We start from the raw sequence: 16251 nt of genomic DNA on the forward strand, positions 1-16251 counted from the left end.
TGGAAAATATTAAAAAATTTTTTTTTTTTTTTTTTTTTTTTGAGACAGAATCTTGTTCTGTCACCCAGGCTGGAGTGCAGTAGCACAATCTTAGCACACTGCAACCTCTGCCTCCTGGGTTCAAGTGATTCTCTTTCCTCAGCCTCCTGAGTAGCTGGGATTACACGCACATGCAACCACACCCGGCTAATTTCTGTATTTTTAGTAAAGACAGGGTTTCACCACATAGGCCAGGCTGATCTCCAACTCCTGACCTTGTGATCCGCCTGCCTCGACCTCCCAAAATGCTGGGATTACAGGTGTAAGCCCCCGTGCCAGGCCAAAAATGTAAAAAAAATTTAAGGGTATGAGGGTTTCTTCAGGTATAATGAAGAAAAATCTAATTGATTTCTCTTTTTAATTCCTTAAAAAATTAATGGGTAATTTTCCAAAGAGCCGTGGTCACTGCTGTAACTTCCTAAACTACCTCTGTGTAATGACTGTCCCCATCCTCAGAACACTGTCCCAGCAGATCTCTAAAGCTAGTTAAGGAAAAAGTTAGCAAGCAAATAAACCAAAAACCCCTATATGCAAGTACCCTATTTAAATACAATATGCTGCAGCAAACTCCGGCAGTCTAATCCCACTAGTAGATTTTTACTGCAGTTTGGAGGATCGGATTTGAGAATAAGCTGAGAAAATAGTTGTGAGTGGGTTCCAAACTTTAAAACTTACCTTCAATTATAAACCACCTTCAATTATAAACCATTAGCAGGAAATGATCATGGATGGTGTGAACACTCACTGAGTGCTTACCAATTTTGACCCACTTTACAGTAATATACATACGAGAATAAAATGAGTATATATAAACCTTTATTATAAACCTCTTCAGAGAGAAGAAAAGCAGTTTGCACAAGGTCACATATCTAGGTAGTGGCAAGTCCAGCTCTGTCTGCTTCCAAAGCTCATTTTCTTTCTAATACACTACTTAGGACTAAAGATCCTGCCAATTCAAAAGAGGACAATTAAAGAGAATGTATGTAAAGTACCTTGCACTGTGGTGGGTATTAGGCAAGTGCTAAATAAATGGTAGTCATTTTATAGTTGCTAAAAGTTAGTGACTTGTGTACATTCTCATTTGAAAAAAGAATAAAAATTGAGGGAAACACACCTGAAATGAATTTCCAACGATCTGTTAATTGAAGTGGCTTACTAAGGAAACAAAGCACAATTCCCCACGACTCCGATATGCAGAATTCACAATATGGTAAATTACTGTTTATTCAGAATGATCATGATAGGAGGCTGGTTATTATTGCTACTTAAAAATGTATATATGAACTACCAATGTTTTACACTGTACATACAATAAAGCCCCCACCATATACTAAAATAAGTTTATATTTTAACAATGAAGAAAGTTCAGAATCTTTTACAAATTATCAACGTAAAGTGTCACTGTGGTTTATAAACAGTACTCATCAGTAACGATTTTCAGTAAAACGAGCCCTAGATAATCCAACTTTCACTACTTTACAAAGTTCATTGCTAATAGGCTACTTTCAACTGGAGCTAAGAAAAATATTTTGGGTTTCATAATTAAACATATTTAGGACCAGACTTCAAGCAATATGAATCTATAGAAAACAGCTACTTTCATGTGGTTAGATTAGGACTTGTATTGAATTTTCAGCAGTATGAAAGGTTCTTGGGCAAGGGCAGCGGTTGTATTCTCAAGATCTTTTTGATCTTGCCATAATGCTTGGTTATCTGCCTATAACATATACTCGATAGAAATCCACTAACAGACTGCTGCTCCATCCCAACTAGAAAATGACTGCTGTCTTTCTTAGCTGAAGAATCTGGAAGTTCTCAAGTCTGTCAGATCAGTTACTTTTCAACAACTTATGAGGCCACTTTTGTCTCAGAGCCAATCCCACTGTCGGTAGATCTTCTTAGACTCTCCAGTTCTGCTGCAAATGCTAATGAATCAGTTCAGGAATTGAATTTCAAGAAAAGTGTTACGTAAGAGAAGCACCCTATTACAGTACAACTAACTACTCTGTTGGACATTGTGAAGTAAGTTATTTAACACCGATATCACATGGTGCTCTCAGCCATGGGAAACTGTGTAGGGGACACTATAATAGGTCAATGAGATTAACTCACTCCTGGAACACTGAAGGCACTTTTTTCCTGTATCGTGGATATCTAAAGTGGATTACAGATGAGATGATAACAGCCTCCCATCCCACAGCCAGATGTAGAATAGGTCTAGAAATGTGAGGTTCAAGTAGGGTCTATTATTAATCTATTCTTAATAGAAAGGTTCTATTATTAATCATTAATCACAATATATTCTGAAATGTATTATTTATTAATATTATTCATTAATATATTAATCATAATATATATTAATCACAAAATATCTTGAAAGTCCAGCTTGACACTTAAATACCTAAAAGGACATTAAGATGTCTAGCTAGATTTCTAAGAGAAAAATTATACCATTAACAGGAAATAAAGTCATAAGAACTCAGACTGATAAGATTAAGAGTGAAGAAGTACTTCAAACATCATCCAAAATCTACAAACTCATCTCGAGGGAACGATAAGGAATTCTGTTTTGAGCTGTTAAGTTTCAGATGCCAATAAGTAAAGAGCAAAAATTAGGAGAGAAGCTAAAACTATGAAGGAAACCGATGTTTGTGTGTCTGTGTGTGTGTGTGTGTATACGCATGTGCGTGTGTGTGCGGTACATTGGTCGCATTCATAGACTTGACAGCCGATGCCATGGGAATTAGACAAGGGTCATGAGAGAAAAAGCACGGACAAAGAAAATGAAGGCAAAGACCAGGCACAATGGCTCACGCCTGTAATCCCAGCATTTTGGGAGGCAGAAGCCGCAGTGGATCACTTGAGGTCAGGAGTTTGAAAACAGCCTGGCCAACACGGTGAAACCTCACCTCTGCAAAAAAAATACAAAAATCAGCTGGGCATACCGGCACACGCCTGTGGTCCCAGCTATCCAGGAGGCTGAGGCAGGAGAGTCGCTTGAACCCAGAAGGCAGAGGCTACAGTGAGCCGATAACATGCCACTGCACTCCAGCCAGGGAAACAGAGCAAGGCTCCGTCTCTCAAAAAAGAAAGAAAAATCCAAGCGCGGTGGCTCACACCTGTAATTCCACTTTGGGAGGCTGAGGTGGGCAGATCACAAGGTCAAGAGATGGAGACACCATCCTGGCCAACATGGTGAAACCCTATCTCTACTAACAATACAAAAATTAGCTGGGCCATGGTGGTGCATGCCTGTAGTCCCAGTTACTCAGGAGGCTGAGGCAGGAGAATCACTTGAACCCGGGAGGTGGAAGTTGCAGTGAGCCGAGATCGCGCCATTGTACCCCAGTCCAGAGTCCAGGCAACAATGTGAGACTCTGTCTCAAAAAAAAAAAAAAAAAAAAAAAAAAAAAAAAAAAAAAAAACGGTTACAAAAGGAAAGTACAGATGGAACTGATAGGTGAGAAAAGAAATGAAATAATTCAGTACCACAAAAGCCCAAGGAAACATTTCAAGAAAGCAGCTCTCAGCAGGAGTTTAAGAATACAGTGAGAGAATGAAGAAAATGTAGATTGAAAAGACTGAATGTGCAATGTTTTATTCAAAGCATTTTGGGTTGCAAAAGAACACGCAATATAGTTCAAGTGAGGGAGAATTTACTTAATAATCATAGAGGCAATCTCATAGAGAAAGAAAAAGTTGTCTTATAGGCACTTGAATCAGGCAACTAGGTCTAGTCATTCTCTCAAAGTTTATATGATGAATCTCATCTTCTCCATTTTTCCTCTTGAGCAGCTTCCCCTTCTTGTGCACCAACCAATATAGTTGCCTGACACAAAAATATATTAAATTATAGGGCAAACACCCACCATAAACTGAAACTTCCTCATCCTAATGCAAACTCAGAAAATATGACAAAATGATAAGCTGTGGGTCAGCAATTGAGTTCACCACCCTCAGGTTATGTGCACATTCCTGTCCAGTCAACTGCAGTGAGGGAGGAGTCACATGCTATAACCATGGCCACCAAAGCCTCCAGCAAAGGCCATGGACTGAGAAAAAATTTAAAAAGGATGTACAGGAAGTGTGGACCACAAAAAAATGTGTTTATTTCAGACAACCTAGAAGTGCCTGTTACAATTAACTCAATGTTGAAAAACATGGGGGTGCCTACCCTGTACAAGGTGCTATAGACTGAACTCAAACGTTGTGTCTTCCCAAATGTCAGCAGAGTAGGAGACAATGTTGAGGACAATCTTGTAACTACAAACTATGAACAATATGATAACTGCTATATAAAAGTGATCAGATGACTAGAGGAAATAATGATTTTATAGAGGAGGTGACATTTTTGCTGAGTTCTGAAAAATGACTAAGATTTCAATAAGAGAAGGAAACAGGGAGATAGGGAAGGAAAAGGCACGATCTAGAAGACACTGTCTCCACTGCTAGGCTGAGAGCCTCCTGAGGGTAAGGAATATTTCCCACGAACCTTTATATCTCCAGTGCTTCATATACCATTGCTGCAAGGTAAGAGCTCAATTAATATTAGTATTTTATTATTAAATATTGTGATGGTCAATACTAAGTGTCAACTTGATTGGACTGAAGGATGCCAAGCACTGTTTCTGGGTGTGTCTTTAAGGGTGCTGCCAAAGGAGACTGACATTTGAGTCAGAGGACTGGGAAAGGCAGACCCACCCTCAATCTGAATGGGCACCATCCCATCTAATCAGCTGCCAGCGTGGCTAGAATAAAGCAGGCAGGAGAAAATGAAAGAGCAGATTTGCTGAGTCTTCCAGCCTTCATGAGCAAAATTATGAGAAAATTTTTAGCCTGTGCAGAAAACAATAATATTCAGTACTTGAAGACTATTGAGACATAAAAGGAAGGATAAGTGTAAAGACGTATTATGTATGTTTAAAGACATATTATATATTTGAATATAAACTAAGCATTAGCATTAGCATGGACCTTTAGCATAGTGTAGGGAATATCACTGCCCTGGAAACAAAGAGACTAAATTATAGCACCAGATCTGACAAAAGTTTCCTTGACCATTTCTCATGTATAAAATGAGACTGGCAAATTTTCTCCACCACTTCAGAAAGCTGCTTTGATACGTAAATTAAATAATGTTATATTGAAGATGGTTCATTCACCTTTGTATTCCCCACAGCACCCATCACAGAACTTTGCCTAGTAAATGTATAATGGCTTTAATTCATTTGTAAACTGTAAAACTATTCAAATATAACAAGACACATGTACGCATTTGTTCATTGCAGCACTATTCACAATAGCAAAGCCACAGAAACAACCTAAATGTGCACCAGTGATAGACTGGATAAAGAAAATGTGGTACATATATACCACAGAACACTATGCAGCCATAAAAAAGAACAAGATTATGTCCTTTGCAAGGACATGGATAGAGATGGAGGCCATTATCCTTAGCAAACTTACACAGGAACAGAAAACCAAACACTTCATGGTCTTATTTACAAGCAGGAGCTAAATGATGAGACCACATGGACACATAAAAGGGAACAGCCCACCACACTGGGGTCTTTTGGAGAGTGGAGGGTGGGAGGAGGAAGAGAATCAGGAAAAATAACTAACGGATACTAGGCTTAATACTGGGTGATGAAATAATCTGCACAACAAACCCTCATGACACAATTTTACTTATGTAACAAACCTGCACTTATAGCCCTGAACTTAAAAGTTAAAAAAAGCAAAATGTTCAATCCTCACAATTAATAAACCCATTTGATTTAGTATATATGCAAAAATTGTGTGTTCAACTGAGTTAGTTTTTATTTCTGTATATATTTTCTAAGAATATTGCCACGTAAATTATATTCAAAAAAATGGGCATTGAAAATCTGTGATGTCAATAGCAAAGATGTGGAATCAACCAGAATGTCCACCAATGATAGATGGGATAAAGAAAATGTACATATACACCATGGAATACTATGTAGCCACAAAAAGAATGAGATCATGTCCTTTGCAGGGACATGAATAGAGCCGGGGGCCATTATCCTTAGCAAACTAATGCAGGAACAGAAAACCAAATACCACATGTTCTAGGTGGGAGCTAAATGATGAGAACACACGGACTTACACAGAGGGGAGCAGTTATACACTGTGGCCTATTGGCGGATAGAGCATGGGAAGGAGAGAAGGAGGAAATATAACTAGTATGTTCTAGGCTTAATACCTGGGTGATGAAATAATCTGTACAACCAACCCCCATGACACATATTTACCTATGTAACAAACCTGTACATCCTGCACATGTACCCTTGAACTTAAAAGTTAAATTTAAAAAAAAGGAAGAAAGAAAAAGAAAATCTGTAACGTGACACTAGGGATGCAAAGATGAACCAGTCACCCTTTTCTCCCTCAAGGAATTTACAATTTAATAAGGGAGATAAGACATCTGTGAAAATACATTTAATACCAACTAACACCTTGAAAATGGAAATGTGAGTGAGGGAGTATGCTGTGGTAGCTGTCTCCAAGGTGGCTGCCATTAATTCCTTCTCTCCCTGTATGTCCACACCATGCTCTTGGCAATGAGCAGAGACTTTCCTTTCACTCTTGAATCTGAGCTGCCCTGTGATTTCAGTGACTGATAGAGTACCATGGAAGTGTTTATGTCAGTTCCAGACCTAACCTTTCAGAGGAATGGCAGCTTCCATCTTGGTCTCCTGGTGGCTTTAAGAAGTTGTCATGCTGAGAAAAGCCAAAGCTCAGCAGGATGACGTGCCCTGCAGAGATGGAGAAAGGCCAAGAAGCATTGAGGTGCCAAACTTGTGAGTGAAGAGGCCATCCTGAAAATTGATCCTCTAGTCCCAGCTACTTCAGCTGATGACCCATGCATCCGAGTCCTTCATAAATTTCTAACCCACAAAATCACAAGCAAGGTAAAACTGATATTCTAAAGCACTAAGTCTGGGTTAGGGTTTTAGGTAGCAAGAGATAAGTGAAATACATGGGATGACAGAAGAAAAATTAATTTCAAAGTAGAGAATAGGGAAAGACTCATGAAAAGGTGGTTTTGAAGAACAGGTAACATTTGGATGGAAAAAATGGCTAAAGGGGATTGTGATTTTACACAAAGAGAATTGAGTATAAAATTAATCATGGAGGTAAGAAAGTCTAGAATATTTAAGTAATGGCCAGAGATTTGGGTTGATTTAAATATGCACTGAAAAAGGCAGAATTCTGAGAAATTTTTAATGGGAATAAGTGCAAGACTGAAACTTCGTTTCAAAAAATGCCTTGAAGGTATCTGAGCTACATACTGTAGCCAACTGAGTGATTTAAGTTTTTAAGCAGTAAAGTGTCATAATATCCTCGCCTCTTCACTGCTCTCACCCTAGTTCAAGCCTCCATGATGTCTTAAGACTTCTAGAAAAGCATTTGATTTGTCTCTGTGCTTCCATTCTTGTCCTCTTACAGTTAGTTTTTGACACAGCAACTAATATAATCAATTAAAAATATAAATTATGTCCCTTCCTGTCCAAAATGCTCTCAGAATTTTACATTGTACTTAGAATAAAATCCAAACTCCTTATTGTGGCCTCCTAAAAGAGCCAATATAATGTTTTTTGCTCATTTTTCCAAATTCATCTCCTTCCATTCTCTACCTTCCACACTGCACTCCAGCTACACTGGCCTTCTTGCTGTTTCTGGAACATCATATCCAGCTCATTTCACCTCTGGGCTTTTCACTTGCTATTCCTTCTGCCTTAAGTCTATGATAAAATCTCACCTTTTCAGACAAGCCTTCCCTGATGACCTTATCTGAAATAGTGCCTACCCCATCTCTTGTTCTTTTTCCCATTAAACTGCTTTATTTTACTTCATAATCTTGACTACCATCTGATATTTACTATTCATTTTTCATTTGTCTCTTAATAGTCTATCTTCTCTTATAGATCAAAACATGACAGGATTTTATCTATCTCGTTTATCACTGTAGCCCCAGTATCTAAAATAGTGGCTCACGCATTGCAGATTTTCAATAAATACCTCTGGAAGGAAGGAAAGAAGGAAGTCAGATTAGAGCTACATTTCAGGAAGAGTGTACAGAAAATAGTTAACATATCAGGCCTAAGTTGCTGTCCTTAGAAAAGCCTGCTTGCAAAGTTGGCCCTTGGCTGGTATCTGGAAACTTTAATTTGGGGAAGGTTCCCACCATTCCATAATTTAGAAGGCTGGTTCCTTGTGCCTAAACTGTTTATACAAACAATATGGCTTACCCTGAACACCTGCTTTCCTTCTGGGAGCCTGGAATTTGGTTACATGTCAGGTAGAGGGTGCCTACATGACCAGCCCCCAATAAGAACCCTGGCCAATGAGTCTTTAACAAGTTTTCCTGGTTGGCAACATCTCCTATGTGTTGTCACAATCCCTTGCTGGGGGAATTAAGTGTGTCTCATGTGCCTTCACTGGGAAACAATTCTGGAATTTTATGCCTGATTTCCCCAGGATTTTGCCCCACGTACCTTTTCCCTTAGTTGACTTTCCTTTGGATTCTTTCTCCATAATAAATCCCAGCCATGAGTCCCAATGAGGAGGCCTGTGAGCTCTCCTCACGAGTCATCAAAACTAGGGGTGGTCTTGACCTCCTGATACCAGGAGTATTTTGACAGCAGCTTATAAGGTAGATTTGATGACTAGAGTAATTATTGACAAAGAGGCCAGTTGGGAAAAAGGCTATTGCAGTGATCCAAGAGAGAGATATTGGCAGGGCAGTATAGCAGTGGAGGCAAAAAAAAGATGGATTTTTTAGAAGTATATTTTCCAGGGGACAGTTTTGTAAACTTCTAACAAAAGACATTGGATTACAAGAGGTTAAGGAGTAATAGAGAACTAAGGAAGCTGAGAGTAAGTGCAGACTACTTTTAAACAACAGAGGAAAAAATATGAGTATAGCAGTTTTAGGGTAGCCTGATTAGGAAAAAATTATTACATAAAATAAGAGGATATGAGTGTTTTCTAGAAAGCAATTAGAAAGCTTAAAAATTTAAGAGGTATTTCCCAAAAGAAATGTTAGAAGATGGCTTAAGAACAGAAATGGAATCTAGAAAAGTTAAGATTGTAAGCTCAATGAGAGCAGGTATTTCTGTGTGTTTTGTTCACTGACATATTCCATGCACCTTGAAGAATACCTAACACATGGTATGCACTCAACAAATACTCATCAAATGGTAAGGGAAAAGGTAGGGCCATTATTTTAAAAGTAGATAAATCCTGAAATGTGGAGGAACAGAACTGAGAGATGTCAAAGATGATTATATCATATCGGTCAGTAAAGTAAGAAGCTAGTGGGTTCCCCTTAAACTGAATAGGAAACATGCATGACCTCCTCTGGGGAAATCATTAGGAAACAATAAGAAAGTAACAAAAATAAGTACTGCTTTTCTGCCAAGATTTCCTCCTTAGGGAAAAAAAAAGTCAGATGAATTTTTAAAATACTTTTAGAATACACATAACATGACACCTAAGTGAAGTGAGACAAATCAATGTCTTCTTTAAAAGTATTCATAAGAAAATATCCCTTGGGGCTGGACGTGGTGGCTCACCCCTGTAATCCCAGCACTTTGGGAGGCTGAGGCAGGTAGATCACGAGGTCAGGAGTTCGAGACCAACCTGGCCAAGATGGTGAAACCCCAACTCTACTAAAAATACAAAAATTAGCCAGGCACGGTGGCAGGCACCTGTAATCCCAGTTACTCAGGAGGCTGAGGCAGGAGAATCACTTGAACCCAGGAGGCAGAGGTTGCAGGGGGCCGAGATCAGACACAGAGCCTGGGCGACAAGTTCTATCTCAAAAGACTCTATCCCAAAAAAAAAAAAAAAAAAAAAAATTTGCGGGGCGTGGTGGTGTGTGCCTGTAGTCCCAGCTACTCTGAAGGCTGAGGCAGGAGAATCGCTTGAACCCAGGAGGCAGAGGTTGCAGTTAGCCAACATTGTGCCACTACACTCCAGCCTGGTCAACAAGAGCGAAACTCCGTCTCAAAAACAAAAGCAAAAAAAAAAAAAGAAAAGAAAATATCCCTTGGAGAAATTATTTCTCTAGCCCTAAAATCTGATGAAAAGAAAGATTCTACTTTTGTCTTCAAAACCCATCTAGAATGACAGGACATCCAAATGATTCTCATTTGAATGAAGAGAGAAAATGTACTTTTACACTGCATGGGGTGAGATTTATTGACAGATTTTCACTAATAGTCTTACAGTCCAGACCAAAGTAACAATGTCAACCTAACCCAGAAGGTGCAAAAAGAATTGTTAACATTTGAAAGGAAAATATCAAAAATTAAATTTCTATTTATTTTATAACTGCTTCAAAAAGAGAACACTGAAAATAAATCTATATTCCTACATTAAATATTACTTTTCTCCTTTTTATGAGTTACATATTACAGAACATGTCACGAATACTGGGTGGCACTTCCCAAATACCCCTTTCAAGACCAAATGACTGATTTTCCAAGCTGCTGGGAAGACTGTCAACTGACTGATCTCAACTCTCAGCCCTCAGCCCTCTCCAAGAACTGCCCTTGCCTGAAGAGAGCTATCTCTCCCAAGGTCATGCACCATTCCCAAAGCAGCCCTCATCCGATGGCTGATCCATGTGACCGTATAAAAGCCCAAGCCCTCATCCCAACTCAGGCCTACTGTGAAGGACTACTTTAGTTTCAGAGCTCCCTGTGTGGGGCTCGTGGGGACCTTGTTGTGACTGTATTGCAACCAAACTGCTGCCTCTGTCTTATCCTGCTCTGCTTTCTTCCCTTCCCAAGAGCACGCCCCACTGAACTTCCTGCACCTCCTTCTCAGAGTCTGCTACCCAATGAACCTGCAAGAAAGATGCAAGAATCACTCATTGTTCTAAGAATTAAATAAAAATGAAATCTATGTCTTGCTTTTTTCGTATTTCAGCAAAGTGGTTATGTCCCTCAACAGTTCTCTTACTTAAAAGTAAATGCAACGTTAGAAAGTAAAAAAGTATAAATCCTACTTTCAAACAAAACTATTTCAACCACACCATTTATTATCTACATCAGGGGTCCCCAACCTCTGGGTCGCAGACTGGTATAGGTCCATGGCCTGTTAGGAACTGGACTGCACAGCAGGAGATGAGGGGCTGGAGAGCAAGCATTACTGCCTGAGCTCCACCTCCTGTCAGATCAGTGGCAGCATTAGATTCTCATAAGAGTGTGAACCCTATTGTGAACTGCACATGTGAGGGATCTAGGTTGTGCGTTCCTTTTAAGAATCCAGGCCAGGCGCGGTGGCTCACGCCTATAATCCCAGCATTTTGGGAGGCTGAAGCAGATGGATCACTTGAGGTCAGGAGTTCAAGACCAGCCTCACCAACATGGTGAAACTCCGTCTTTACTAAAAATACAAAAATTAGCCAGGCATGGTGGCAGGCACTTGTAATCCCAGCTACTTGTGAGGCTGAGGCAGGAGAATTGCTTGAATCCAGGAGGCAGAGGTTGCAGTGAGCTGAGATCATGCCATTGCACTCCAGCTTGGGTAACAAGAGCAAAACTCAGTCTTGGGGGAAAAAAAAAAAAAGAATCCAATGCCTGATGATCTAAAGTGCAAGTTTCATCCTGCAACCATCTCCTGCTCCCCACCCCTGGTCACTGAAAAATCTGTCTTCCACAAAATCCATCCCTGGTGCCAAAAACGTTGGGAACCGCTGATCAACATTATCTTGGGGAACTTAATCTCTGATCCTCAGTTTCTTCATGATTTAAAAAAATTATAATAGTATCTATCTGATTAAGTTATTGTAATGATTAACTAATGTACACAAAAATACACAATAAGGGCTCAATAAATATCACCTCACTTCTCCCCATTCATTATCCATGGGGCATGAGTTCACAATTGCTTTTCCATAAGCAATTCATTTGCACTGATGATGCAAACCCCTAATAACAAAGAGTACACAATTATAAAAGAGCTGTGTGGCTAACAGATGGCATATCTGATCAATAAGGTGTGAGAAAGTATTATTCACACTACAGAGAGTCACATACAGAATAGTAAATTACTCTTTACTGAGCATTTACAATATATGAAGTACAATGTGGAGTGTTTTGCATTTTATATTTTCTTTAATCCTCGAAACAATACTGTGAGGTAGGTATTGTGCCTATTGCACAGGTATGAAACTGGTGATGTTCGGAGAAAGTAAATTATTTAAGGTTACACATCTAGTAAGCGGCACAACCAACATCTGAACTTAGTTTTCCTGCACCTAGACTTTTGTATTATACTATAGAATCTCTTTTGCTTTACTTCTCTTCTACAGATTTGCCCCAGATAGAGGCTAGCTTTGGCACACCAGCTATACAAAAACACATAGAGCCATCTTAGCTTCCATAGCACAGCACAGAAAGAAGGGATCTGTAACTGCTGTTTTGATCCTCACTATGAAACAAACAAATGGTCTCACCTGCAGCCACATAATTTACTCTTACAGCCACAGCCCCTTTCCTTCCATACCCGGTCCATAAAATCTGTCTTCTCATCACTGTTGTCCTTGAGTAGATTGGTCTTTGTCCGACTACTGAAGCTACCCCAGCCCTCTATCTGATCCTAAGTAAGTATAACTTCTGCTGAACTTTCTGCCGTCGTAAGTGTAACTTCTGCTGAAATTTTTTCCATCCAGGCCTTGGCAGTGAGATGCATCAGAGCCGTTGGAGTCAGAGTGCTGGTGCCTTCTACAGTAGGGACCCTTGTCCTGAGATCATATGTCTGCACTGGCTGAAAGCCAAGGTCACAAACCAGACTAAACCCTAAGTAGAATCCAGTTGCACCTTTTAAAGAACATCCTTAGTTTAGTTTCTTGTAAAAGCCCCTAGATATGCTACAATGGTTGTCTTCCAACTGTTTAATTTTTCATGATGCTATTTCAACAACCTGCAATAATTTGTTTTACTCAGTTTTGTGTACATTGCACAAAATAGCAGGAAGAGAAGTACATTCTTCACTTTTAACCTGCATTAATCATTACTCTCCCCAGGGAACAGCTATTTATAAGAATCTCAATAACATTTTCTCCTAGGAAACCTCCTGAGCGCTGGATTCTAGCTTTCTCCCAAGCAGTATTTCTGCTTTTTGCTTTGCGTAAAAATGATAGCAAGTGCAGCCACCCAACCCCTCATTGAAAATAGGTGAGGCCCAGGCCAGGCACAGTGGCACATGCCTGTAATCTCAGCAGTTTGGGAGGCCAAGGCAGGCAGATCACTTGAGGTCAGGAGCTCAAAGCCAGCCTTACCAACATGGCAAAACCCCATCTCTACAGAAAAACACAAAAATTAGCTAGGCGTGGTGGTGTGCGCCTGTAGTCCCAGCTACTCCAGAGGCTGAGGCATGAGAATTGCTTGAACCCAGGAGGCAGAAGTACAGTGAGCCGAGATCACATCACGGTACACCAGCCTGGACAACAGAGAGAGACTCTGTCTCCAAAAAATAAAAGAAAATAGGTGAGGCCCACGGACACATAGAGGGGAAATATTCACACTGGGGCCTTTCTGGGGATGGAGGGTGGGAGGACAGAAAGGATCAGGAAAAATAATTAATGGGTACTAGGCTTAATACCTGGCTAATGAAATAATGTGTACAATAACCCCCCTTGACATACATTTACCTATGTCGCAAACCTGCACATCCTGCACATGTACCCCTGAACTTAAAAATTAAAAAAAAAGAAATGGCTACCTCGCCAGAAAAAAAAAAATTCTCAAACCTATGTCCCCCTCCAATTATTGTTCTGTCTCTTTCCTCGCCTTCAAAGCCCAATTTTTTAAGCTATGCAAGTTGTTTGAATTTGCCTAAGTACTATTTACTCCTGAACCAACTGCAATCTGACTTCCATCCCCTGCCACTCCACTAAAATATCTTTTATAAAATCTTAAGTGATCTACATACAAATCTAAGTGACACATCCCAGTCCTTCCCTACTTGACCATTTTGTTGTTGTTGTTGAAATACTCTCTTTTCTTAATGCCTACGACACCATACTCTTTTAGATATTTCCTCCATCTCTAGCAATTCTTTTTCCTCTTCTTTGCAGGTACACTGCCCTCTATATGTCTCTTATATTCCTTAGTCCCTGTTCTCCTCTCCCTTTACCTCCTTAGATGTTTTCTTGTCTCCAGGATTTTCTACTATTCATCCTTCTTTCTGCTGCCAAAGTGATCTATACCACCTATCTAAATTATTACTCTACTGCTTAAGAACTTTTAATGCCTCTCTATAGCATATGGGATAGATAATATGATGCACAAGGTTCCCCTATGTCATGGTGACTGCCTTCATCTCTAGCACAACTTATGCTCAATATTCTAGAAATACCTCATTAGCTGTAATTACCTGTGCTCAACATACTGTTTCACACTAAAATGTCTCATACCTGGAATGCTTATTCTCTTGTCCGTACTTAGCTAACTTCTACCTATTCTTTCAAATTAATCTCTTGTAAAACCATCTCCAGGAAGCCTTCCCTGGTTACCTGTAGTTGAACTAAATGTCTGTCTTCTGTATTCTGAGAGCTACCTGCGCATATCTCTATTACTGCTTCTACCGTATTATGGTGAAATTTATTGTATACATAGTTATCTCACACACTAAGGTTAAAGCTTTTTTATTTACACTTGGTCTTAGCCAAAAGGCAAAAGTAATAAAGTTTCTTTACCTAAAAAAATATAAAGTATACATTTATGCCTAAAAGAAAACTTCCAAAATATTAACAGTAGTCATCTCAAAATGGTAAATGATAGACACTGTTCTTTTTTTTCCTTTTGGCTGCACGTCCTTAATGTTTTACAATGAATTCACATTTGTTTTTTTTTTTTTTTTAAAGTTCTTTCTCGTGAAAATAAACTGTAGCTGGGTATCAAAAAAAGAAGAAGAAGAAAAGAAAAAGAAAATAGGGGAGGCCCTTAAATCTTTATGAAAGCAAGAGAACAAAGTTGGGAGGGAAGCTGTACTCCATTCTCTTTGAAGCACTCACGTGTTGACAACAAGTCTACACAGGCACGGGGCACGCTGATCTCAAAACAGTGTCCTTACACAGCCCGCCCTGACTAGGACCAATACACACAAAGCTGAATTGTTCACACCAAAAGAGGTCAGGTGGACACCCTGCTCTCAAGAGACTGTGATTGCTACGAATCCAAGAAGTGTTTGTTTATTGGCTCGCTACCTCACTTTCATAAATGGGATAGGACAGGTGTCTCGGGTAGCGACTATCTGGGGCCTGTATTGCGCAGGCAGTTGGAATAATTTACCAAGACATTTCTAAGTAAAGAAAGGCAAATTTATTACAGAAAGCAGAAAGTATGAAAATACGTTGCGAGGGTGCCATGGGCAAGTCAGCAAGAGTGGCGCTGACTGCAAGGAGACAAAGGCTTGCTGGGGATTTTATAGGATGGTGCTTGTGCTGTGTGCTGAAGAGGGCTTTGTGCTGTACTGATAATGCCAAGAATGCAGTGTGCCAACTTGTAGGGTCTGGTGGTAAGGTGAACACAGGAAGACTGTGAGTTATTTGTGCAGGAGGGCTACATGCCCTGGACCAGGAAGAAAGGCAGATTTAAAGCTTATCTGCTTTTTCTTTGGCTTTCCCCTGTTCCCACCAGCCTGAGTCTTTTTCCCTAATTAGGACTCCACAACAGACAAACAAAACAGTAAGAGTGGAGCAAGAATATGGGAGATGGTAGAGATAGCTACTTGGAAGAGTCCACTTAAATGAATCCTTCCCTACCAAAAAAAAAGCCAATTGTCCTTTTTGGACAGACATGGGATCAAAAACCCTCATCAACAGAAACCTTTACTGGAGGCCATGAAACAAGCATAGATTTCTGAAAATGCTAGACAGAACTGAACAAAAGTTATCACTAAAACAAATACTATACATCTAAAATATAGTTTTGGGAAAATGGGTTTGAATGAATTTTTTTATTCCATTGAGAATTTATTTACCTAATAAATAATAAAATATAATAATATATACTATTGAATACACTGATCTAAAAGTATATTACCACATTTCAACTCATGAAAGCATTTTAATTAATAAGCAAAGTCAATATTTTCATACAAGTAAAATAGTCATTTCAGTTCTCTGCTATCAATATGGGTAAATTTTGGCTCCTTTTTTTTTTTTTTTTT

General features: G+C 39.4%; 1 protein-coding gene across 8 annotated transcripts in view; it reads right to left on the bottom strand.

The window, feature by feature from the left end:
* Positions 1 to 16251, bottom strand: part of TMEM117 (transmembrane protein 117) — a 556913-nt gene that overhangs the window by 488206 nt on the left and 52456 nt on the right. Inside the window, exons 1-2 of one of the 8 annotated variants that reach the window (XM_017888967.1) lie at positions 8316 to 8400; positions 6725 to 6818 (exon numbers count right to left, since the gene is read on the bottom strand). The exons of the other annotated variants lie outside the window; for them this stretch is intronic. Coding sequence (XP_017744456.1) covers positions 6725 to 6749 — 25 coding nt within the window. The 5' untranslated portion in view covers positions 6750 to 6818; positions 8316 to 8400. Of the gene's footprint in view, positions 1 to 6724; positions 6819 to 8315; positions 8401 to 16251 lie in introns of those variants that run through there. 8 annotated transcript variants of the gene reach the window in all.

This window comes from Rhinopithecus bieti, unplaced genomic scaffold, assembly GCF_001698545.2.
Source record: "Rhinopithecus bieti isolate Rb0 unplaced genomic scaffold, ASM169854v2 scaffold_17829, whole genome shotgun sequence".
In the NCBI taxonomy this organism is placed as follows: Eukaryota; Metazoa; Chordata; class Mammalia; order Primates; family Cercopithecidae; genus Rhinopithecus; species Rhinopithecus bieti.